Raw genomic sequence first — 26,936 nt, forward strand, 5'->3', positions numbered from 1 at the left:
CTCATAACTAGCAACTACCTCCAGAACGTTCCTACTGTTTTTAAGTTGTTCTTGCATTCTAAACAGCTTGCTGTGGGTAGGTTTTTAGATGACTCATTATTACTTATGATAATAATAACTCATTTTTACAATTCACTTTTTGTAGTGGAGCCCATATTTATTCATTTATTCTGTCAGACTTTCAAATAAATGATTCATAGCTGCTGTATTCAGTTCTATTACTGTAAAATAGATACCTAGAAGACTGCCTAGAGATGCATGTACAGTTTAACAAATAATGTTTTTAAGAAAAACAAGTTCACTAGATGTATCTCATCGTTGATCATTCATTTGACAAACCTTGTTTGGAGTATCTGCAGTATTCCAGGCACCGAGCTGGAGCTGGGGCTACAAATGCATAAGGAAAAACCACGTGCCTTTGGAGACTCAGAGCCTGAGGGGTGAAGAAGGTGGGCAGATATGGTAGTCATGCAGATAGTTCATGGCAAAGATATTCACCGGTTCCAAAATGGAGAGATGCTCCAAGTGCCACCATCTTTCATTAACACTTCACAGTAACATTAAGAGACAGAAGTTTTTATTAGCTTCATTTGATAGACAAGGAGCTTGAGACTTACCGCAATTTAAATGGCAGATCCTAGGTCATACAGCTAGTGAGTTAAACCAGTGCTCAAACCCATGTCTGCCTACTTGAAATTCTATCACCTTTTCCCAACCACTGCACAAGAGCAGAAGAGTAGCCCAGAGTTATACTCTAAAGCAGGTATTCATCCATCATCTGAGGGAGGAGAGTAGCTTGACAAGTCTGTGGAAAACTCCAGTGTGCTTCTCCTGGGAATGTCCTGGGAATGCAGGGAACTCATTAAGGGTGTGGTGTCTGGACCTAGAGGTCACTGGGCCCCACTTCCCCCCACAGTCAGAGGAAACCCCAAGGTCATTCTCAGGCTGCCTGTATGGCTCATTCAGTTAAATGTCTGCCTTCGATTCAGGTGATGGTGCTGGGGTCCTTGGATCGAGCCCACGAGCAGGGAATCTGCTTCTCCACCTCCCTCTGCTGCTCCTCCTGCTTGTGCTCTCTCTTGAATAAATAAATAAAATCTTTAAAAAAAAAAAATGAAACCCAAGGTGCTTTTAGTCGATCTCTGTGCCTGTCCCTGAACATGGTGGGCCCCTCCCCGCCCCTATGACCTTGCCTCTCTGTGTTCCCTATGCAAGGAGTGACACTGGCCTCCATTCCTCCAGCTCCTGCTCCTCAGTTTCCCTAATCCCTGCCTTGGGTGGCACATTTATTGAAAAGTCTTCTGCAATCTGACCACGGTCCTTTTTTCACTTTCTTGTGATCATCTACACCACTTGCTCCATACTACCACCAATGCATTGTCTATGAGTGTTTGCCAGCTTTCTAATGTAAGCTTTGACCTTCCTACACCCCCAGTGCTTTCTATCACAATGTCAAGGACAATATTTCTTCTATTTATCTGTACCATTAACCATAGAAGAGGACTGTCAATAGAGCAGATACTCAGTACTACTGACAGATGGTCTACTTCACCAGTTGTCTCACTGTCTCAGTGAATAAACAAATGTTACATTTAAACAATGAAATTCTTTCTAGAGGAAAAGCAGTCAGGATAAAGAGGGGCCAAAGGGAAAATGATGACCCCTTGGATCCTTTTCATCTCTTTCTCATGGCTGTTGCTCATTTGGGGACAGGAAATTACTCTCTGCCAAAGTCCACACTCTCAGAACCTGGACCCTACCCCTTCTCTCTATAGTATCCCCCTGCTTTGGTCCAACACCATCATTTTAAGTGCATAAACTCTTTGACTATGGAGACTCTTCAGAACTGAAGCTCCATATAGATTAGGGAAAGATACTTACATGGGTCCGACCTAGTTGGTTAACTAATAAAGTCCTTATGGCAGAGAGCTAAGCCTCCCCTACAACCCTCCCTTTCCCTCCGATCCTCACCCAGGCCCTGGGGCTCCAGGTGGAGCAGCTCTTCTTGGCCATCTGGTGCCTGCCCAAGCTTCTCATTCATGAACATCTCCAGCTCTCCCGAGCTGCCATGTGCATTCATGGTTTTCAGTGCAAAACCCAACACACAACCCTCCCAACACGGTCTTTTTCTCATGACCTCCTGACCCCTTAGGTCTGACCTCAGTGGTTTGCTGGTATTCGTGAGGTCATTTCTACTAGGCGAGTGATTTTCTTCTAACACGGCATGCAGAGAAAGGGTTCCAGAGTGAAACAAAGCTGAGATAAAGTTATGGCATTGCCATTTTGCTAACTGTTGTCTTGGGGTCATTTTAACCTCTTTCAACCTCAATTACCCTACCTGTAGAATGGGCCCAATACTACCTAGTTGATAGGGTCACTGTGAGAATTAAATGAGACAACATACGTAATGCCTCTAGCACATGCAAAGTTCTCAATAAGCATTAGATCCCCCCCATCACCACCAATAGACTTGTGAGATTAGTAAATATCTGTGATTTCTTATTTGTGAAGCATGAAAGAGTGCCTGCCACATAGAAGACACACAACAAGTAATTTCCTCCTTCCTTGTTTTTTGCCCCCCAAAAATGAATACCAGTGTCCCCAAACTCCATTTTACCTTTTGCTTACTTCCAAGCCAGAGAAACAGAATTTTATTTAAATCTACATGCATTTCAGGGAACAGGCTACTAGTCTAGAATGTATTTTTTTAAATTCTCTTTTAAGAATGTAGCAGAATAAATTTGAGAGTACAGTGGAATTCATTCCTAATTCAGGAGTAGATAGAAATCTGCCTTCATTTGTCAGACAATAGGGCATGTGAGCAATGCTCTAACCACTTCCCCCAAAGCACAGGATGACATAGAAGCCAGCCAACAGAACCCTGTTGACCATGGCCTTTGGAAATGGTCAGGACATTTCAAACTCAGGGAATCCTGTGTTTTTCAGATTCTGCAGCATTTGGAGCCACTTATTAGCTGAAGAGAAATGCTGCCTTTCAATTCAGTGGGCCAGTCCATCAACTGCCCTTTAGCCCATAAAGGGCTTGAGCCCACATGTCCTTCCACCCACATTTCCAGTGTTGGTCCAAATATTGGGCATGGAATTGGACACCAAGGCTGACTGAAATCGATGGAAAAGACTCCATAGATCCAGTTTCGCCTGGCAGCAGGAGCCACGCCATGCTGTCTTATTTAATGGAAATGTTGCTAGCCTCCAGATTCCTGAGTTAACTCCAAAACGCAGAAATGCCAACATGACCCAGGCTCTTCTCCAAGCTCCATGCCTGTGTCTGTCCATGGGTTTTTCTAAGCAACCCACATGGGCACTTTGTCCTGAATAAGAACGCTCACAGAAGAAAAACCCCAGAGAGGCCGGGTTAGGAAATGCAAGGTCTTCGGCAGATGACCTTCAGGACCACAGACTTAATGTGACTGTTGGAAATGAGCCACTGCCCTCAAGCAGCTGCCATTCTTCTAGGTGCTCCAAGTCTGTCCACTCAGTTGGCACACTAGGCCTTTCAGCACCCTCTCAGACTAACATCCAGCATGCAGCTGCAGCAGGAGGGTGAATCAGACATGGTTACCAAGACGAAAGAAAAACACAACCAGCTTCGAACACTGCCCCTTAAGTCCACCCAGCCCACATGGTCTGCGCTGCTGGGCCTACAAGGCTTGCTGGTGGTATGTGTGATCTCTGGCACCAGGAACCAGGAGCCCATTTGATTTATTTAGATGTGGTGCCACTACTGGGTGGGTCTCCTAAGGTTTCCGTGGCTTTCCACTTCAGATTTTCCCTTTACTCCACTCCCTCGAGCCTCTGCCAAGCTTACCATGCTTCAGTCTGGTCCAAGCCAGCCCTAAGAATCTACAAATTAAAGGTTCTCCTTTGATGGCTTTCATGTGGCAGTTTAGGAAACTCCAAGACCAGTCCTAATCTGAGGACTTCAGCCCAGGTGGTATCTTCTGGTTTGAACATAGGCCTTTAACCCCAAGGCCTAGGGCACCAACTCATTCCAGAAGTGTCACTGAAAAGCAGGAAGTAGGTTGGGCAAGCTTCCTTGGTCACCCCAAAAGATCTACTCTTGGTCTTCACATCTGCAGTCACTTTGGCCGTGGCTAAGTGGTTTTGTCTTCTCCTCGTCCTCAGATTCCATACCCTGCTGCACCCGCCCAGCACCCCCTCAAATTGTAGCTGAGCTGGTCCTTAAAGTAAACAGACCCATGGCACATGACACTGTTTCCTATGGTGGCCTCCACCGCTCTGGTGGCGGGGAAACATGGACAGAGGGCTCCTTGGCATATGCTCCCAGACAGCCCCTCTCAGTGACTCCAGTACTTGGGGCATGATGCTGCTCCCTGGGGAAAATCCCCTGCATGTCAGCCCCAGAGGTGGTAGAACTGGGCTGTTATTTTTCCCCAGAAACATAGGAATGAGAAAAGTTAATAACAGTTGTCATTTGATTGCATGGTAATCTGGGAGCCATGCGTGAAAGGAGACAAGTGACTTAGGCTGCCTGAAAATGCCTTCCGTGAGTGTGAGGAAGGAACATGGGAAGGCAGTGTCTACCTATGCACCATGCAGGTCTTTCACATAACTTCCAGAAACCTCCTCCTTCCTAAACGCAGCATCTGCCCCACAGTGAGGGGAGGAAGGTAAAATGTCTCAAATGTCCCTCTGAATCTTTCTGGAAAATGGGCCATTTCTCTTTATAAGATCTTTTAGCACCTCCCCATCTCATGCGTGTTTTCAGTCCAGCAGCAGTGGACACTTTGCTTTCCATGCTAGAAGCTGCTGACTTGTCCTTCGCCGCAGAGTTTCTGGCTGTAGCCATCATTTCCATTCGATGGCTCTTGGGACATCTTTATTCCAGACATCGTTCCCAAGAGTGCTGGACCACTGAGCTTTCCTTCATTTCCCTCCTGACGTTTTATGTTTCATGCTGCTTTGATAGATTTATCCCTTCCTCTCATTTAAATTCCTCCTTCCTCTCCCTCCTACTGATCCATTCATTCTAACTTCTCTATACACCAAAGGATGGAATTCTCTTAAAATTATTTATAGGAGGATACTTATTTTTAAGATAGTATTTATTTATTTGACAGACAAGTAGGCAGAGAGGCAGGCAGAGAGAGAAAGGAGGAGGCAGGCTCCCCTCAGAGCAGAGAGCCCGATGCAGAGCTTGATCCCAGGACCCTCAGATCATGACCCGAGCCGAAGGGAGAGGCCCCAACGCACTAAGCCACCCAGGTGTCCTAGGAGGATACTTTTGTATATTTCACCTAAGTCAACATTTGCTGAGAAATTTCAGTGCCTAGAGAATTTTGTATCACATACTGTACAAAACCACACTCTATCTCTGCCCGTTGCTTCTCATTTCTGTTTGCACTTCCATGTCCTATATATTGTAGGAATTCTTCATGCCACTATATCAAAGCCACTCCCTCACCTGTGGTTTCAAAAACTTCTGCTACCAAGCCATAAGTCATGTAATCATGCCCCACATCCAGCTTCCTCCCTGTCTCAGCCTTGAATGCCTCCTACCCAGCTCTGAGCCTTCTCTTGCTTTTAGTCCCCACCAGTGTGATCCACGCCCCCATTCCTGTCAGAATCCCACCCCATGGCTCACTTTTCTTCGTTCCCTGTGGGTGTTCTTTTCTCCCCTTCCTTCTTCAGTCAGAGGGAACTGAGGCACCACATGAATGGACGTCATTCCCAAGGAAAACAGATTTTTGGCTCTGACCAGGGAATCCATTTTTCAGCATGAATAACACAACTCTCCATCATTTTACCTTTGTCAATTTTTAAGCAATAGCTTAAGCAGCAGTAGGTTGTTTGGGGCAGCCAGGAAAATGAGCTCTGGCCCTTGTGCTCCAGACTAAAGGAAATCAGACAGCAGGCCCAAAGGCAGGAGCATAAACTCTCCACTTCCGATGTTTTTCCTTTCCATTTGGTTTCCATGGGATCCTGTCTTGGGGGCGGGGAGAGCTTCTAACAGGACTGATGCATATTCTCCAGCAAAACAAAGGGCCAAATTTCAGGATGGCAAAAGAGAGAGAGCGCGCACATTTTAGAAATGGGTGAGGGACAAGAACCGAAGAATTTTGTATGCCTAACAGTATCAGAAGCTACATGTCAAGGCTGATTTTGTGAGTGCCTTGTTGTCTCCCATTTCTACCAAAGTGCTGTTCATAAGAATTATCAAAATCCAGAAGAGGCTACGTCTTTAGGATTTGGAAGTGTTTTCCATCTAGCTCACAACCTAGAATTGCAATGTCGCGTTTTGGGGACTGAGATGGAGAAACTCCTCTCCTTCTTTAGGGTTTTTGGTTTGTTTGTTTGTCTTTTGGTTTTTGCTTTGTTTCGTTTGAAATTTTATCCTGGCCTGTAATATTTTATGTGCTCTCCTCTGGGTCTTAAACTGTCCTGTGCCTCAGCAAGCCAGCAGGCTCCTCTGAGTCATCCATGCTTTCTGGGATTCGACACTGTGACCTACGACTGAAATTCACTAAAAGGAAACAACCACGAACTAGAAATGGTCAGGGCAAGCAGGAACTCCTAAGGTCCTCTGCTTTGATGCGCAGCTGAGTCTAACAGACTAAACAAAGTTGGGGAGAAGGCACAATTGGTCTTTGCCATTGTGCCTTCCCTTTCAGGCTCAGATTTTCCCCCATTTTGGCACCAGCCTGAGACACCATCTTATGTCTTGTCTTTGCAGAACCTGTTAGCTAATTGTCAACAGATTGTGGAGTTTGTCTTTGCTAGCTCCAAGACAGGGATGCCTTCAAGAGTATTTGCATTTTTATAAAAGCTTCTTGGAGCTGGAATCTCTAAGGGCGGGCTATGAAGCATAATAACATGTAGTGGGAAAAGATGGTGTTGATTTTCATGTGTGTGTGTGTGTGTGTGTGTGTGTGTGTGCATGTGTGTGTGTGTGAATTTCTAAAATCACACTATACAGGAGATGCACCCACCCAGGGGTGTGGTGGCTGAGGGAGGAAGAGCCGTGGGAGCGCTTACCCTGTCATGTTACAGTATGCTATGCTAGAAGGAAGAACATTAAGCACATAAGACATTCATTTATTCATTCCAAAGAATTTGAGCTCCTCCTACATGCCAGGTACCATCCAGGTGCTAGAAATACTGCAGCAAACAAAACTCACAAAAATCACTGCCCCATGGAGTGCACATAGTCTAGAAATAATAATAGAAACAGTAAAACAAAATTTGTGCTTCTGTTTTTTCTGTGATACTGTAAAGAACATTCAGGGTTTTGGACAAGATAGACAGTAATGAGAGTGAAATCCCATGGACATGGGCAGATCCACCCTTAGCAGGGCACTTTGAGGCCTACCACTTGCCTCCTCTCTCAGACTCCCTGGAGAAGTGGATCTGAGAGCAGAACTGACTTCCTCTAAAACGCCGGGCTGTTTTGACCCCTTTATAACATTTCTTTAACTGAGCTTCAGTTCCTTCCTCTGTAAAATGGTATCTGACCTGGGATCATGGAGAAGTTTAACTGATACAATAGGTAAGGAAACACTTAACACGGTGACTAGTGTAAAGTACGTAAGAAATTCATTTTATTCTCCCCAAAGACCATTCCTGTTCTGTGGCAGAACCGTGCATTTGAATCAAGTTGCCCTTTTGCTCCATCCTCCTCTTCCCCCTTCATCAGGGATCTTCTTCCACTCCTGCTCTACCTGGCAAATGCTGCTTGTCCCTCGGAATCCTCCCCAGTCTCCCCGACAGGGCTGACCTTCCTCCTCTTTATTTCCTGGTGCTGGACACATGCCTGCCTTACAGCAAATAGCAGCTTTTGTGGCAACTACTCACGTTTCTTTCTCCTTCACTAGACTTTCAATTCTTGAAGGGCAAGGATCAAAGCTTTAATCTTCTTGTTCAAGTTTATAGCTCGGCCACATGCCAACCGCAGTGCCTAGGAGAAATAAATATTGGTGGAGAGAATAAATAAATAGATGATTATCTCATTAGCTTTTAGTCACTCTAGTGCTCCAACTGCTCTTACTCCTTCTAATGGGGACATTGTGTACTTGGAGGCCAGAGCTTGCCATATAAGAAAGCTGTTTTCTAAATCCTGAGAGGGGAAAACAACTGTTTAGTAGGCTTCCAGGCCCTACATTGCCTCTCTGCCTTCAGAAGCTGGGCATCACAGCCACCACTCCTTGGCCTCCCTGAGCAGACATGGGGAACACAAGCTGCCACAATTAGAGCCCTCACATTAACGACCACTCACCTGAGCTCACCACCATCAGAGAACTCCATCGTCACTGGAGGAAAGCTGATCCCATGTTCCTGACAATACGCCCAAAGCACTGCAGGACCCCAAGGACCTCTTAAATCAAAAGTATGAAGTGCTTCCAGTGTAACTTTCTTTCTCGTAACATGTACTTCACTGACTTTTAAGTCTTGGAAAATTGGTGGCACCCACATACTGTGATACGGCGCTGGCCCCACATTTTTTAGCAAGACTTTCAAGATCCTCTGGAAAGTGAAAGCAAATTACCTTCCTGAGCTTCTCTCTCCTGTTCACCCCACATCCTTTCTGTTCCTACTACCCAGGCCCCCTCTGCACTTCAAGGAAGATGCAACAGGGTTTTCAGTTGGTTCTAAGTTCTTCCAGGACCGGCTGCTATAACAGTGCCATGGGCGCTGAGAAATCTCGGCATGGCCACTGCTCCCAGCTGTCGATTTTGGACTCTCAGCTCTGAAAGAAAGCAGAGCCTGGGAGAGAAAAGGCCATGAACCCATCTCCTTCACTGCAGCTTTTCGAACAACCCTCTCCCCGCCCCTCACCCCTGCTGCTGCCTTCTCATCACCTCCTCTGTGGGAAGCAATTTGGGGGATCCCCCAGGCAGGCTCTCCTGTGGTCTCCGTGGCGCTCTCCTCAACCCCCACTCCATTCCAGAGAGATTTGCTCCCTCTACCCCCTGTTGCTGTTTCATTAGCAGTGAAAAGCACACATTGTCAGAACTAGGCACAGATCAGGGGCAGGGAGAGGTATGGCGTGAGTCCCTCGGCTCCCTGTGGGCTTTGCTGGATGAAAAGTGCCCCTTGGTTAATGCGTCTTGTACAGTAGAGCTCATCTTTCCGAGTCCCCCCCAAACCCGTTCCCAGGCCGGCCTGGTTCTGGAGTGTGCAGGGCAGATGTGGAGACAAAGCCAAGACGTGCCCATTTGCTTCTGATTGGAAAAGGGTGGGGCGTCTTGTGTGCCTCACCATTTAGACATTCTTCATGGTGCTATTTTTATCAACGGTAATCATTAAATTGGTGTCAGATGGGCTGGTCCGGTTCCTTACCCCGAGGCCTGGTGATGAGACTCCACGGGATTTTTTCCAGGCAGGAGGAGATGTGGTATGTGGCCCATATGTATGGGTCTCCGGAACCTGGGGCCTCACAGCAAACCCCTCTCACCCTGGATCATGTTCATGTGGCAATTAGAGCAAGGCTCATTTTCACTCCTGGTTCATTCCTGACCTGATTCATTTAACACACATCTGTTGAGCACCTTCTAAATGCTAGACATTGAACAAGACACTAGGGATTCACAAAGATGTAATCTCTACCTCCTAGAAACATGCCTGTCACCAGAAAAGATTGTCATGTGAAGTGACAGTGTCAACTGGGCTGTACGTGTTACAGATGCATTGATAGGTACATAATAGAGGGAGGATTCATGCTGCCTGGGCCTCAGGGAAAGCTTTTTGGGGTTGGTAACACTCAGCCAGGGCTTCAAAGATAAGTAGAATTAACTGGATGAAAACATGGGGAAAAGGAACCAAAACTTAAAAGAGGATAAAAAAAAGTCTATAGATTCACCCCAAATCCAGCTATGTATTCAGTTGTCACTTAGGGATCCCAGGCATGCACCAGCATTGACCCTTCCTCTGGGAGGCTGGGAGAAAGAGGTCTATGGTGCAGAAATGCCACCTGTTCACTACATCATCCCTAGCTGTCCTGACTCTGGATTTCAGAATTTGGCTCCTGAGCAGGGCCCAGTAGCAAGGATAGCAACCCAGAATGTTGGAGTTAGACATGGCCTAGGAGCTTCCATCACAACCTGCTCATGGATCTTTCGATGGAAAATCTATCCTCAGAGTAAGCACCAAGGCCCCTCTCTAGACACAGGAGACAAGGATGAGTCATTATATGGAGACTAAGAGTAGAATTTTCTAGATTCTGTATCTTTCAGTCTGGACTGTACCACTTTTAACTAAATGCCTGGAAATCCAGCATGAAATTGAACAGAAAACCAAAACAGGGCATAGCAGGAAAATGGGGAGAGCCGTGGTACCGAATGATGGCAGAAAGTGCATTTGCAGATGTTCTCGGCAATCCAGGGCCTGGCACTCTGGTTCTCATTTCCTCCGACCAAACATTCCAAACTCCACCCCCCACAAGTTCACATGCCTGCACAGGCACAGCCCTGCAGGGTGCAGGTTGTCGCTGGAAGGGCCTCCTTGCTGGGTCGGTGGCCAGCTGGAAGAGGCCAGGGCCACCTGTCTGGTCAGGAGCCTCTCTGCTGTGAGCCTCTTGGAGCCAGGGCTGGCTTTGTGGTCCACCTAAAATGACAGTGAAATTAATGGGATCCTGATGCCATGACTGAGGCCATTTCCCCGTGTCTCCAAACAGGGATGAGAGAAGAAATGTCCTTAGGACGACAAGAGGCTTTTGAAATCTTCAAGAGGGACCACGCTGACAGCATTACCATCGAAGATAACAAGCAGATTTTGAAGCAGAGGTAAGGCTGGCTCACAGGGCCACTGGTCCCCCGAAGCTTAGCTGGGCCAGTCTCAAAGAAACTTGCTATTCCATTGTCCCTAACTTGCTTAACCTAACTTCTAAAAGAAGGGCCTGACGTGTATTTAGCTTCACAGTGAACTGTGTCCAGCCCGGCAGGACTTTTCCTACATGGGAACCTCCTCATCCCTGTACCACTGGGGTATGCAACATCAGGGCGGGATCTGACACTGATAGCACCAACTTTGTCTCCAGTTCTCCCTTGTTACACTAATTCCTATCTGCCTGTGACTTTGTCCATGTCATACTGCTCCAAAGGCAAAGGAAAAAAAGTCTGTAGACCGAATTATCATCTCAGAACTCTGGACCCTCCAGCTGCTGCAGCCCTGTGCTTCCTACTCAAAGGGAGTAAACGTGTGCACAGCCTGTGACCCAGAGGCCTCTGGTGCGTTCTCCAGCCAGAAGCAGAGCGGGCAGCAGCGTCTGCTGACATACTGTCAATTTGGCCTCTGGAACCTTTAGAAAAAACTTCAGGGTACATAATTCGTTTCAGCTCATACGCAGTTTAGATGCATAGCTGCAGACTGTGGCAGACAGAAAGATGGCCAGATGCCTGGGTCCAGAGTTCAGAAGAGAATGTCCTAGCCTGTGAACTCTTAAACTGAGTCACACGTGATTCTGGATCTTAGCACACAAACATTTGAAAATGTTCAAAACCAATGCATTGAATTAAAAGGAGATCCAGGTTTGGGAGTCATATGTTTATCAATGCTTTAAGGAAGTCTAAGGAGTGGCCAAGCTCAGGAAAACAGGTAGAGATGCAGGGGTCTAGAGGGTAGAAACGGGAAAAGCTCTAAAGGACAGGGAGGGAGAGGAGGCTGTGAGGGAGGCTGAGAGAGAAGCGAGGGAGATCCAGGGAGTTCTAAGGAGCAGAGGGAGGCTGAGAAACAGAGAGAGAAGCAAAGGAGACCCAGGAGAACATGTTGAACTGAAAACCAAGAGGGGAGTGGCTCCAAGAAGCATGCTGTGAGTGGTGTCCAACACCAGAAAGAAAGAAGCAGGGGAGGCTGGACCCAGTGCACCAAGCAAACAGGCGACCATGGACCATGGGTCGGAGGGCTGGGACTGAGGGAGCACGTGAAAAGGAGCTGAGCAAATGGAGCACACGTGAACATGTGTTCAGAAAGTCTGTGATAGGGCGCCTGGGTGGCTCAGTGGGTTAAGCCGCTGCCTTCGGCTCAGGTCATGATCTCAGGTCCTGGGATCGAGTCCCGCATCGGGCTCTCTGCTCAGCAGGGAGCCTGCTTCCCTCTCTCTCTGCCTGCTTGTGATCTCTGTCTGTCAAATAAACAAATAAAATCTTAAAAAAATAAAAAAAAAGTCTGTGATAGACGACAAACATTCGAAGGAGGGAAAAGGGAGGCCTCAGGAGAAGAGAGGTTTGTTTCAGAACGGGAGAGAAGTGGTGAACACTGCAGGCCGCAGAAGCAAGCCTGTGGAGAGAGAGGCAGACAGACGGACAGAAGGAGAAGGACTGATGCAGCAAGGCCTCAGGGAGAAGGTCTGGGGAGGGAAGGCCTCAAAGATCCCAGTGAGGTGAGCCTGGAGAGAAAAACGAGGCAAGACAGGGCTGCTGTTGATGCCCTTGGAAGCGAAGGGAGGGAGTTAAAGATGGCCTCTATTTTCTCTGTGGAAGTTGAAGTGGAATAAGAGTCGTGAGGGTAGTGGCAGATGTGGTGGCAGAGGTTTCATACAGATGTCATAGGGAACAGGAAAGAAGGTAGAGCTGAAAAAAGAAAAGCGCAAGCAGTACGGAGGGCCCAGCTTGATGGTTAACCACTGGCTTTCTCACTTTGGTGCCTTGTGAATGGGGGGGTCTCAGATCACTTTAGGAATCCAGCAATGGTGGGAGGGGTGTAGCCAGGAGCAGCCTTCCAGAGCGCTGTGCAGCCCCCTTAGTCCATGCAAGTACATGCGGCCCCCGCGGCCCAGTGCTTCTGCTTCCCGGTCTATCTCCCCGGAAGCTCTCCTGTGGGCTCCGAAAGGGACATACACGAGGATGTTCTCAGCAGCTCAGTTTGTGGCTGAGGAGAGCCCGAAGCCTGGGTGTCCATCCCCGGGGAAGCAATGAGATAAAATCTCAGGGAAGCTGCCCATGAAGTCAGGAGCAATGGATGAATATACACACACCAGCACAGACAGCACTAAGAATGCACAATTCATGGAGATAATAAATAGACACACCCAAAACAAACAGAAGAGGCAAAGGTAAAGATAGACTGTCACATGCTTTAACCATAAGAATGGTTAGCTGTGTGAGGGAGCAGAATGAGAGCAGGACGGGGTGGCGGGAATGAATAAATGAATAAGACAAGGGCTGGGGGAGAAAATAAAGTACCTCTAGTGAAAGCTGAGGACACTCCCTCTGGAAAAATGGCTATATGCTCACCCACACAACTTTTAGCAAATGAACCCTGGGGTTTCACAAACCTTCTAACACATATCCACAGTAAGCCATGATTTTCTGGGGTCGTCAGTTGGATGTGTTGGAGCAAAACACCTGTCTGTCTGAAGATGAGCATGTCACACTAGCTGCCTCATCCAATACGGGGCCCTCAGCCTTGTCCTTCCCTGGGGCTTCAGAGCTTACATCAGTGCCTGACAAATCTGACTTTATAGGAAAATGAGCCACATAGCTTGTAAAAGTTCCCAACACTGGGCCTCATCCCTCAGATACTCTAATTTAATTAGGTAGGAGCTAAGCATCCATTTGTCTAAAGATTTCAACATGAAAGCAGGTTTGAAAACCACCAGCTGAACAGTGTCCAGAGTCCTGGAGCTCCAGAACTTCTGAGGCAGGATCCCCAAACTCTACAGACAAAACCAGTTCCCAAGGGATTCTTTTGTACACTTGAGTTTAAGAAACACAAGCTTAAAAAGAATTCTATTTTTAAAGAGTTTATTTATTTGAGAGAGAGAGAGAGAATATGAGCAGGGGACGGGGGCAGAGGGAGAAGAGAAATGTAGACTCCCCACTGAGCAGGGAGCCTGACCTGGGGCTCTATTCTGGGACCCCGGAATCATGACCTGAGCCAAAGACAGATGCTTAACTGACTGAGCCACCCAGGCACCCCAGGAATTATTCTGGAATTGGTATGTTTCCTGGTTCTGGTTTATACTAGAGTTCAGGTCTGTTTCCAGCGGGAGAGTGGGTTGGGATGGCAGGGCTGAAGATGTGGTCTTTGAAAGCCTCTCAATACAGAGCTCACTTAACTCTAGTAAGGTTCTGACAACCCTGTGACAAATGTGCTTTTGGGCTGAAACATATCCAATCAGATAGGATGAGCTGGTAACACTGGTGGTCCCATCTTGCTTGTGGCCATAGAGCAAAGGAATTAATGAAACTCACACAAAGCTTTGAAAGGGTTTTTCCCAGCAGCTAATCAGTCTTTTTAAATCAAATGAAATGTCAGGAAGACCAAGCCCACATTTTTAAAAAATGTCTACATCTGTTTAATGTTATTGTAATAACAATCATTAAATGAATATTTGGTACCGAAGGGGTGTAACCCAGGGTCTACTCCCTTCTCAGGATTGGAGCTTTTGTTTGCATTCGTGGAGAGTATTCAGTTACTAAGTATTACATGCTCATAGCTGCTTGAGGCAGAAGACTAAAAGAAAATGTTTTTCTGTGAAAAGAAATAGCTAAAGCCCCGCTCTTACCGCATACATCAGAATAGGGTCCCACTGGTGCCAACGGGTCCCACAGGTGCAACTTCCACACCGCCCTTACCTCAGGAAGCAGTCTTCCATAACCCTTATCCCCTCCAAGCATCTGTTGCTGGTCTCCCTGGTGACGGGAAGCACCATGCACCCCATCTGCAGGAGGGCTGGCCGGTCCTAGGAATGCAGACATTCTCCCCAAGATTTTAGTCAGGATGGTGCTAAATGCATTTCCTCACTCTGCTCCCAGGAGACTTCCTCAGAGAAAGTCTCACTCTCTGCTAGCCCCCAGCAACGAGACCCCATCCTCCTGGCCTGCCATTCATTCCCAACTTTTCACATCACATCACTCTACCATCCAGGTTTCCAATGTTGGGACATTGTTGGCAAAGGGACTCATTGCACCCACACAAGAGCCTGGGGGCAGCTCAGCCTCTTTAGACCATGGCAAGGGGCTTCTAAGCCCAAATGAAGGAACCATTGGTGGCCCTGGATCCCTTGCGATCGCTCAGTTCCCCCAGAGTGCAAGGATTGACTTGGAGCTGCAAGAGGGGTCCATCATGGGGGGTCCACCCATGTTACTGGATGGAAAGATTTTCTTCCCCATCTTACCTGGACCCTTTGCTGTCCTCCCAGGCAATTTCTAGGATCTCCTAGCCCTAGTCCCCAGTCTGGGGGAGTTCGTGCTGCCTGTCTGTGACAAGAAAAACAAGACACTGGCACATTAATGGGGTGTTTACCCTTTGCTGAACTAGAGCATGTGAGCCAATTCTTAAGCTGGATTTTTTCAGTGGAAGACAACTACAACTCAAAATCACATTTTTCAGGAAAGACTCATCCTTGTAGTACATGGTAATATGAAGAGAGGCTGGAGACCCCATGGTTGGCAAAGACCAGTGCCCAGGCACCACACAGCTAACCTTCTTCTGTGGCAGGTCTTTGATACAAACTGAGTCCCTCTGTCACAGACTTCCATTAAATAACAAAAGAAGAGATAAATAGGGAGATTAACTGCAATTGCAAACAAAGGCAATGATAGTGTGAACTCAACCCAGAAAAGCGTCTCTTCACTCCACTGGATCCTTCAGACACAGAATACAACAGCAATCTAAAACCAACAGGAAAACCGGACCGAGGCTGGAGAGCAATCTCATGGCACCATCTGGAAATAACATCCATGACAAATAGGAGTTCCCTGGTTCCTATTAGACTCCAATTTTAACTTTTATTATTTTTCCATTTGTTTTTTGTATTTACACCTTGTCTCCTGAAATAGAATTATGGACTCTGAGAGCTGAGATTAGATTAGAATCTTCCCAGCCTCCCCATAGTTTTTAAACACAGTGCTGGCCACAAAAACAGTACTCAACAATACTTCTTTGGCTCGAGAATGATACTTTGAAATTGGCTTTGGGAAGTCTTAGCAGCCAAGCAGACTGCTCAAGACCTACTTCCTAGAAGCAAGAGAATGCAATGGCAGACTTCTCGAGACTCAGAAAAGGATCAGCTCAACAAGACACAGGAGGGGGCTGCCATCTTGATGGGAAACAAGATGGAATAGAGAAGAAGTATTGGTATGAAGGAAAAGGCTAAGGGAAATGAAAGGTGGATCTTCACGGCAATACAACAGAGAGAGCTAAGGTGCCATGTCAGGGATGGGTCTACAGAGGAAGGAAATGCATAGATGCAGGCCTACTCTTCCTCTCTGATAGGGAACAGTATTGCATGTTCACTCTGTAAATAATCAACATATTAAGTTAATTGCTCTAGACAAGAAGACTAGGAAAGGTGTTAAGAGGAACCCCCTTGCCCTCCAATGACATATTTGCCCCACTGGCCTAAAAAACCTTCCCAGATGACGTGACAGGGAATAGACAGCAAAGGCTCTTAGAGACTGAGTGACTTATGAATACCAGCTCCTCGTCTTAGCCCATAGGTTAAAGCAGCTGCTGCCCCTGGTCCCCAGCAAACTGTCTGTGGTTCTAACTGCCCTGGGGCAGAGCCACGTGTCTTGCTTCCTCAGCTACTCCTCAGCTACTTCCTCAGCCCTGGGGATTTATCTCTGCCTGACACACACCAAGGGCAGGATGGAATTCTCCCAGGAACTGCTGGTCTTGAAAGTCATATGACATTCGACCTCAACTCCCATCCCTTTTATTCCCCCTGAAGATTGAGAAACTCAGCAACTATCCTAGGTGTCCTTGACCACAGACTTGCAAGGATCTTTCCTCTGACCCCTTGGTTTGCTGAGAAGATGATACTCATCATTCCTGTCTGTGGTTGCTGCTTCCAACACTCAATCCCACATCACAGTTCATCACCCAAGCAGGTCCCTACACTGCCAGGCAGTGGTCATGATCTAGGTACAAAGAACATCTGTATGCATGTACTTCCCACATCAACCCTCCCCGGAGAGCCGTCTCATATTAATCTTACAAACAAGGGCTCTCAGATTTATCTAGACATTCAAGTCCAAGTCTCTGCACCCCAGGGAGTGCCGTCTACATTGCACACCGTGCCTGTGAGACATGCTCCCTCACACACTGCCACTTGCATGCTACAGATAGGTATAGTATGCTCACGTAGTACGTGGCCCGGGTCTAAGCTCCAGGGAGAGAAGTGTGAATTAAACAGCTGTGGTCACTCTCCTCGAGGCGCTTACAATACTGAGAAAGGGGACAAAGCATGTCAGCAGGCAATTCCCAATGGTTTGCCCATGATGACAGAAGTTCAGAGTTCTCTGGAACACATGGGGCTGCAGATCTGCACAGCCCTACAGAGAAAGAGACATCTCTGCTGCACCGGCAGGGTTAGGTCAAAATTAGCCAGACATCCCATGCAAAGGGAACAGCCCTCAGGTGAACCAGTGTGACACTTGATGGAACTGAGACCATTTGGGCCAGCCGAAAAAGGCCGGGGGTGGGGGTGTTAGAGAAGATTCTGGCAAAGTCCACACCAGCCAGAGTATGAAGAGTTTATTTAGCCCTGTTAAGGAATTTGGATTTTGTCCTGTGGTCCCTGGGGAGCCCTTGAAGAGTTTTAAGCAGGAGACTAATAAGATCAGGTATGCATTTAAGAACGCTCACACCAGGCACCTGGGTGGCTCAGTGGGGTAAAGCCTCTGCCTTCGGCTCAGGTCATGATCCCAGGGTCCTGGGATCAAGCCCTGCATCCAGCTCTCTGCTCAGCAGGGAGCCTGCTTCCTCTTCTCTCTCTCTCTCTGCCTGCCTCTCTGCCTACTTGTGAGCTGTCCAAATAAATAAATAAAATCTTTTTAAAAAAGAAGAAGAAGGTGGCTTACACCAGCTAAAGTGTGGGAATTGGCCTGAAGGCAGATAGCATGAATGCAGGGAGCCACTGAAGTCCTTGTCCCTTGGACGTAATGGGGTGGGGGAACTGTTCCTTCTCTGAGGCAATGAGAGGAAGAATGAAACCAGGTGGAATGCTGTGAGAGATACAGAGGACGAGGACAGAGGGGAGGACAGGGGATAGATGCGTTGAGTGAGGATGGCAGTGGAGGGAGGGGCAGGAGCACGTGGGGGAGTGCCCATCCTGGACGGTGAGATGAGAAAAAGCAAGAGGAAGGAGAGGGATTTGGGGAAGCGGGGTGGGGGTTGGGGGATGATCAGTTCCTCAAGTGTGTTTGTCAAGAAAAAAAAAGAAAAAAAGAAAAGAAAAGAAATAAAGAAATAAACCAGGACAGGGAGGGAGATCTGGGAGCTGTCTGTGGGGATGACAAGTGAAGGCACTGGTGTGATGGGGTGTCTGGGGAGAAGAGGTCACACGGGGAGAGGGTCACGACAAAACCCTGCCCACACCTGATTCGCAGCGTCTAAGGAACAGCTGCAGAAGAGGAGACAGAAGGAGCAACCAGGGCGAGAGAGGGCTGATGTGACGTGGAAGCCAAGAAAGAGAAGGGTTTGCACTCTGCGGACAGTATCCTGCACGGCCCTGGGCGCACCATGGCTGCTGTGGGATCAGTGACGGCTCAGTGTCACGGGAAACCAGGCTTGTGAAAGAGCAGCCAGAGGACTGCATTCCTTCTCCCTTCCAAGCCCAGGCCTTGCCCCGAGGTGGAGATTTCTGAGCAGTGCACAGAGCCGCCTGCCAGCCCCCATGCTGGAAATACCCCCTCAGCAAAGCTGCCTTCCTGAAATGAGCCGTGCAGCCAACGACTCCCAGATAGGAGTGCCTTGGTGCCAGGAGGAGACCCTCAGGAGCGCCCGGGTTGAGTCACAGAGCCTTGTCCCTGGCCCTGCCCAAGGTACAGCCTCCCCGACATAGACCTAGCCTCCTCCCCATGAGCAGCAGCTGAGGCTGTCCTCCAGAGGAACAGTGCACCCTGGAGAAAGTCAGCACAGGTCCAAGCACCAGGGACCCAGACTAGCTTCCTGAGCCACTTCATTAAGGGAATGTGCCTCTGTCAGGTCAGGAAGGAGTCAGGAGTCTCCCTTTCCTAATGATCAGAACTCAGTCTGGAGCCTGAGAGAGGGGAAGCAGGGGGGCTGAGGGCGGTGTGGGCTGGGCAGGTACAGAGATGCAGGTGGGCAAGGAAGAATGTGGCAGAAATGGGGGTCACCTTCTTTCTCATCTCTTCCGCCTCCCCTGCACTCTCTTCTTCTCCTCAGGGCTGGGCTTTCTCAGGGAAGAGTTTGTCTTGACAACTGGAGATCAGGAACACATGTGGGTGGGGTGGCCTGGAGCAGTGACAAGTGCAGAGTTAAGGGAAAATGGTCCCATGTGGACAGCACGGCCCTCGGCGCACACCTCTTCAGTGGGCAAGTCCATTTTAGCTGAGCGCTGTGCTGCAGGGGAGAGACTGGAACAGCTCATGGCTTCCCGCGCTGGGTCTGCCAGCCCTGGCACGGCAGCTCTTTTGAGCAGGTTCACCTCAGCACAAAGCAGCTCCCTCCAGGACAAATGTGGGCACCACCAAGGCTTGGGGGACTCCAGCCCAGGCCCTCTGTCAGGGCTTCTCTGAAGAGTCACTGTGGAGACAGCCTGGACTGCCTCAGTATCTCCCCTTTTCTTTCTCTACTCTGGTTTTCTCCAGAATTGACATGAATTTCAGCAGCTCTGCAACATTGTTCTTATATCTTCCTGATTCTCGAAAATCCAAATGGGTGAGTGGACGCTATGGGAGCAGGCACTACGAGGAGTCTTTCACCAAGCAGGGAAGGATTATCAAGCCCTGTGGAGTCCTAGGTTCTGGGGATGGACAGAGCCAACAATCTGACAGTTAGAGTCCCCCCGCTTGGCAGAACTTACAGGATGAAAATAGCCCCGTCTTCTGAGTGGCCTGGCCCACAGCTAAGATGCTGCCTGTCTGGCAGGCAAAGGCCAGCTTGAGCCCACAGAGCCCAGCACAGAGACTTATGAGAATGTCTGCTGAACCGAATTCAGTCTGAGTGGCATCAAATGTTCCTGCATTTCTCTCCCAAAGGGGACAGGCCCTAGCTGAAGAGAGCACATCCATAAATCTGTCACAAGCCTGAACACCCTAATAAGGGAACTGGGGTGGAGACCCAAGAAGCCTAAACTGAGAGGAAATTTAGTCCCCTTCCTTGGAAACTTCCCATCTGCAGTCACAAGCCAAGCAGCCAGACTCGGAAAATAGCAGTGACATAATTCACACTTCTCCCTCATCAAGCAGAGGGCCGTCGCGGCACTCTGGCCTCTGCTCACGTTGTTCCCCTGCCTGGAATGCCCTCCTCTTCCTACTTCCTCTAACAAAATCCTACACCACTAAAGAACTTAGACAAAACAACATGATACCTGGGATATATGGGATCCAGAAAGATTTGGGGGGTGGGGAGGGAATGCGGAGAGAAGAGATCGTTAAAATCAAATTGACTCGTGTCTATAGTTAATGAAGCATGATGGTGGGTAGAGTTTTCTAATATGTCCTATACATCCATGAAAGCCGGGTCAATCCTACCTTGTCATGAAGCTTTCCTGACTACGCTCCACTTATGGAAAGGCCCCTCCCAGTCATACCCTAGTGGCTTAGCCAGGGTTAGCCACGGTGGTGCAATGATTTACTGTAGCCATTTATTATGGATTTGTTTCATAGCCTTTCAGTTGCCCTTTAAATTCCATGGCAGAGAGGAGAAGGGAAAGGCTTCTTTCCCTTTCTTTCTTAAGGGTCCCCCATGTATAGGAGACCAGACCGCATGTTTCTCACATAGACCAGATCCTAGGCCACTTTGCCAGCGCAATGTTGGGCTCTCAGCAGGTATCTCATACATATTTGTTGGCAAATATGTAGAAGTCATTGAGTAAACATCAGCACGACCACCCAGCAGACTATAGACAGCCATCAAAGATAATGGACATGGAGATGAACCATTAGAGATGGTGGACTCTGAAAAACAATCTGAGGGTTTTGGAGGGGCAGGGGGTGGGAGGTTGGGTGAACATGGTGATGGGTATTATGGAGGGCACGTATTGCATGGAGCACTGGGTGTGGTGCATAAACAATGAATTCTGGAACACTGGAATCAAAAAAATAAATAAAAATTTTTAAAAAGATAATGGACAAGTTTCTAATGATGTGCAGAGGGATTAGTACTGTTATGTAAAAAATAATCAATGCACAAAATCATGGGGATGGTATGATCTTAACTCTATAAAAAGTGAGTAGAAAAAAGACTGGTTGGAGCTCAAAATGAGCGGGTTTCTGGGGCGGGGTTATTAGGAATCTTTTTTTGTTTTGTTTTCATACTTTCAAAGTGTAATTTAACATCATATGCAACAGGAGTCAGCAACCTTCTGTCAAGGGTCACATAGTAAATATTTTCAGCTTCACAGGCCATACAGTCTTTGTCACAACTACTCAGCTCTGCCAACACTACCTGAAAGCAGCCATAGACAATATCTAAATGAATCGTGGTGGCTCTGGTTCAATATGATTTTATTTACAGAAGTAGGTGGAGGACTGGATGTGTTTCACAACCAGCCATAATTGGCCAGCCTCGGACCTATTAATTAATAATCAGAAGAAAATGTTATTTAAGTTATAGTAAGCATGTATTCTCAACTATAACTAAAAGCTCTCGATAATGTGATTAATAGAGAAGAGCAGGGCACAAACATCTTACAGTGCTTTATTCCAGTACCCTTGCATCATAAAACACTCAAAATTGTAAGTCATAATTCTGTGCTGGATAAAAAAGTAAAAATTCACAGTACCAGTAATTAATACAAATTTTAGCTCTATTTTTAAGCCCACTATATGTATGCCATTTATTTAGATTTTCTTTTATCTCTTTCCATAAAGTTTTAAATTATTTTAGAGAGTTCCCAGAAATTATTATTTTTAATGCATAATTTGGGATGAACAGAAATCGGCAATTTTTTTTTTTTTCTCCCTGCAGATTTTCTGAAGCGAAGGCCCTTGGAGAAAGTATAAATGAAACAAGAAGCAAAATTGGTAAGCAGATGTTATTCTGTAAGCGTCTTTCACAGACCATTTTCCTGATGAAAATCAGGTCATGATGTCCCTCCAAATAACCATCAGGCCGAGTTTCAGGACATCCCTGCCAAGGAAGCCGCTTTGAGAGTGCCTTTCCTTGGAAGTTTGTCATCTCCCCTACCATCCATCAGGAAAAGTGTTTTCTTTTGTCTAGAACTTGAACTTTTCATCCTCATGAAGGCCTGAGCTCTAGCATCCCAATGAGAAAGTTTTGCTTTTCCCCCAGTGTTCCTCAACAATAGCTCAACTAGTCATAAAGGCAAGACTACAGTGAAGTTTCATATTTTCAAGTGCTGTGAAACACTTCTACACCCACCCCCCCAAAAGCTTATACTTAGCATTTTTGGCACAGGCATGCATTTTTCAGCACCATTCAATAAGCCCGTGGAAGGAGGAGAAGGAAAATGAGCCTCTGTGCCTTGCCAGGACACAGGCTGCCCAGCAGGGCCCCGCCATGTAGGTGAACATCCCTGGAAAGATGAGGTTAAGGCAGGAGGCAAACTCAATTAAAGTATGCTTCATATTTTTCTCAAAGTGAGAGGAAAATGTTGCCTTTATCCCAAACTAGAAGACACCTAGGGACCCATCTCCCAGGCTGGGGCAGCTCTGTAGAGCAGAGCAGAGCAGAGCAGTGCCTTTGCCTCTTGTCAGAGAGGCTGACTTCCTACATCTATCTCCCTTGTCCCCGTCTTCCTCCCCTCATACATGAGGGTAGGACAGAAGCCACTGTGAGTGTCCTCATTGGCTTTTCCTGCAGAATATGGAAAATTACAGCAGCTTCAAACACTCAGTCCCTAAATAGGAGTCTTACGTTCTTCTCTGCTGCCTGAGGCAGCCAGGCCCTGGGCCATGCCCAACACCATGCAGAGAATCTCTATAGTCTTAGGGGTTCGTAACCTAAGATCTGGGAACTCGGACAGGGGGAAAATTAGCCTTTATTTTCACCAACCTCTAACTGCAATTAAGCGTATTTTCAGGGATGAATGGAGGCAGCTGACCCCAGTAGGACTAGCAACACCTGTCATCCATGGAAATTGCAGACATTTTCATTCCACAGCCCAGTGTGGCAGATATCAAAAAATATCTTTTATACACATCAGGACTTCAAAATTATGGTAGTTATTAGACTCAGCATTTGATCTTATTATTTGATGCATTTATATAAAAGCATATAGATATTTCTGTACCACAAAAAGTAAAATTTGGATAACTATTTCAGTATAACTCATTTCTCTTAAAATCCTTTTTTTCCCCATGCTATGTACCAAAAAAATCATCATTCTGAGGAAGGGTCCATGGTTTTATCAGACTGCCAGAAGGATCCCTGGCAAAAAACAAAGATTACAAACTCCTTTCTTGACCTGGATTTCCAAACCCCTAAAACTGCATGAAAAAGAAAACTGGATGTTAAGGGTGTGTACATTTTTCTGGAGAGGTCTGATTATCAGAAGGGTCAGTGACCCAAACCAGTAAGGAAATTGGCTCTATGGCAGTGCCCCATCAGCTATGCCAGGACTTGAGGGCTAAGGAGCAGCCCAGGCCCAGCAGCAGGACCATTCTGGCCCACCTGGATTGATGACCTGGAAGAAAGGGAGGTAAGGAGAGAAGGAGAAGCAGGCCTCAGTGTATCCGGGGTGGAATTAGCAGGCTTATGCGACTCAAAGGATCCAGTGGTCTGTTTTTATCCCAGGAGGGATAAGAGGGAAAGACCTTTTATAAACTGCTTCTCCCCAAAAAGTAATATGAAGTTTTTCTCTTGAAAAATATCTCTCTCTGGGGAGGAGTCAAGATGGCGGAGAAGTAGCAGGCTGAGACTACTTCAGCTAGCAGGATATCAGCTAGATAGCTTATCTAAACATTGCAAACACCTAAAATCCAACGGGAGATCGAAGAGAAGAAGAACAGCAATTCTAGAAACAGAAAATCAACCACTTTCTGAAAGGTAGGACTGGCGGAGAAGTGAATCCAAAGCGACGGGAAGATAGACCGTGGCAGGCGAGGCCAGCTTCCGGCAAGCGGTGGAAGGATGGAGCACAAAATCAGGACTTTTAAAAGTCTGTTCCGCTGAGTGACATCACTCCAGAGGCTAAACTGGGGTGAAGCCCACGTGGGGTCAGTGTGGCCCCAGGTCCTACAGGATCACAGAAGGATTGGGGGTGTCTGAGTGTTGCAGAGCTTATAGGTATTAGAATGGGGAAGCCAGCTACAGAGACAGAGCCGAGGAGTGAGCTCTCAATTTGGGGTTACCTTGAACCAGTCACAGCCTGGGTGAGCTCGGAGCGCAGCCAGAGGCCAGGGAGACGAGAGTGATTGGGTGCTATTCTCTGAGGGCGCACTGAGGAGCAGGGCCCTGAGCTCTCGGCTCCTCTGGGCCGGAGACTGGGAGGCCGCCATTTTCATTCCCATCCTCCGGAACTCTATGGAAAGCGCTCAGGGACCAAAAGATCCAGAAAACGAACTCCAGCAGATTACTCAGCCCGGCCCCTGGTAAGGACGGTGCAATTCTGCCTGGGGCGTAGACACTTGAGAATCAATACCACAGGCCTCTCCCCCAGAAGATCAACAAGAAATCCAGCCAGGACCAAGTTCAACTACCAAGGAGTACAGGTTCAATACCAAGGAGAGCAGCAGAATTCCAGAGGAGCAGAGAGCAAAGCACTGAACTCATGGCTTTCCCCCCATGATTCATTAGTTTTGCAGTTAATTTAATTTGTTTTTTGTTTCTTTGTTTGTTTTGTTTTATTTATTCAATTTTTTTTCTTTTTCTTCTGCTAAATTTTTTTAAATTTTACCTTTTCTTTTTTAACTTTTTAACTAGTTTATCTAATATATATATATTTTTATTTTTTCTTTATTTGTTTTCTTTTTTTAATTGTTTCTTTTATTTTTTTCTGAACTTCTTTTTATCCCCTTTCTCCCCACCCCTGCCACGATTTGGGGTCTCTTCTGATTTGGTTAAAGCATATTTTCCTGGAGTCTTTGCCACCCTTTTAGTATTTTACTTGCTCCTTCATATACTCTTATCTGGACAAAATGACAAGACGGAAAAACCCACCACAAAAAAAGGAACAAGAGGCAGTACCAAAGGCTAGGGACCTAATCAATACAGACATTGGTAATATGTCAGATATAGAGTTCAGAATGATGATTCTCAAGGTTCTAGCCGGGCTCAAAAAAGGCATGGAAGGATATTAGAAGAAAGGATAGAAAGGATTAGAAAAGGATATTAGAGAAAACCTCTTGGGAGATATAAAAGCCCTTTCTGGAGAAACAAAAGAACTAAAATCTAACCAGGTTGAAATTAAAAAAGGAATTAATGAGGTGCAATAAAAAATGGAGGCTCTCACTGCTAGGATAAATGAGGCAGAAGAAAGAATTAGTGATATAGAAGAGCAAATGACAGAGAATAAAGAAGCTGAGCAAAAGGGGGACAAACAGCTACTGGACCATGAGGGGAGAATTCGAGAGATAAGGGACACCATAAAATGAATCAACATTAGAATAATTGGGACTCCAGAAGAAGAAGAAAGAGAGAGAGGAGCAGAAGGTATATTGGAGAGAATTTCCCTAATATGGCAAAGGGAACAAGCATCAAAATCCAGGAGGCGCAGAGATCCCCCCTCAAAATCAACAAAAATAGGTCCACACCCCGTCACCTAATAGTAAAATTTACAAGTCTTAGTGACAAAGAGAAAATCCTGAAAGCAGCCCGAGAAAAAAAGTCTGTAAAATACCATGGTAAAAATATTAGATTGGCAGCAGACTTATCCACAGAGACCTGGCAGGCCAGAAAGAACTGGCATGATATATTCAGAGCGCTAAATGAGAAAAACATGCAGCCAAGAATACTATATCCAGCTAGGCTATCAATGAAAATAGAAGGAGAGATAAAAAGCTTCCAGGACAAACAAAAACTGAAAGAATTTGCAAACACCAAACCAGCTCTACAGGAAATCTTGAGAGGGGTCCTCTAAGCAAAGAGAGAGCCTAAATGAAGTAGATCAGAAAGGAACAGAGACAATATATAGTAACAGTCACCTTACAGGCAATACAATGGCACTAAATTCATATCTCTCAATAGTTATCCTGAATGTTAATGGGCTAAATGCCCCAATCAAAAGACACAAGGTATCAAAATGGATAAAAAAACAAAACCCATCTATATGTTGCCTACAAGAAACTCATTTCAGACCCGAAGACACCTCCAGATTTAAAGTGAGGGGGTGGAAAACAATTTACCATGCTAATGGACATCAGAAGAAAGCAGGGGTGGCAATCCTTATATCAGATCAATTAGATTTTAAGTAAAAGACTATAATAAGAGATGAGGAAGGAAACTATATCACACTCAAAGGGTCTGTCCAACAAGAAGATCTATCAATTTTAAATATCTATGCCCCTAACATGGGAGCAGCCAACTATATAAACCAATTAATAACAAAATCAAAGAAACACATCAACAATCATACAATAATAGTAAGGGACTTTAACACTCCCCTCACTGAAATGGACAGATCAACCAAGCAAAAGATCAACAAGGAAATAAAGGCCTTAAATGACACACTGGACCAGATGGACATCACAGATATATTCAGAACATTTCATCCCAAAGCAACAGAATACACATTCTTCTCTGGTGCACATGGAACATTCTCCAGAATAGATCACATCCTGGGTCCTAAATCAGGTCTCAACTGGTATCAAAAGATTGGAGTCATTCCCTGCATATTTTCAGACCACAATGCTCTGAAGCTAGAATTCAATCACAAGAGGAAATTTGGAAAGAACCCAAATACATGGAGACGAAACAGCATCCTTCTAAAGAATGAATGGGTCAACCAGGAAATTGAAGAAGAATTGAAAAAATCATGGAAACAAATGATAATGAAAACACAATGGTTCAAAAATCTGTGGGACACACAGCAAAGGGAGTTCTGAGAGGGAAATATATAGTGGTACAAGCCTTTCTCAGGAAACAAG

General features: G+C 46.5%; 1 protein-coding gene across 1 annotated transcript in view; it reads left to right on the forward strand.

Annotated features, from left to right (window-relative positions):
* The first annotated feature begins 10,651 nt into the window (after positions 1–10,651).
* LOC132018083 (kinesin-like protein KIF6) overlaps positions 10,652–26,936 on the forward strand; it is a 101,806-nt gene continuing 85,521 nt past the window's right edge. Inside the window, exons 1-2 of the mRNA XM_059400542.1 lie at positions 10,652–10,760; positions 21,859–21,914. Of these exons, the coding sequence (XP_059256525.1) occupies positions 10,654–10,760; positions 21,859–21,914 (163 nt within the window). The 5' untranslated portion in view covers positions 10,652–10,653. The remainder of the gene's footprint in view (positions 10,761–21,858; positions 21,915–26,936) is intronic.

The sequence above is a fragment of the Mustela nigripes genome, chromosome 5 (genome assembly GCF_022355385.1).
Source record: "Mustela nigripes isolate SB6536 chromosome 5, MUSNIG.SB6536, whole genome shotgun sequence".
In the NCBI taxonomy this organism is placed as follows: Eukaryota; Metazoa; Chordata; class Mammalia; order Carnivora; family Mustelidae; genus Mustela; species Mustela nigripes.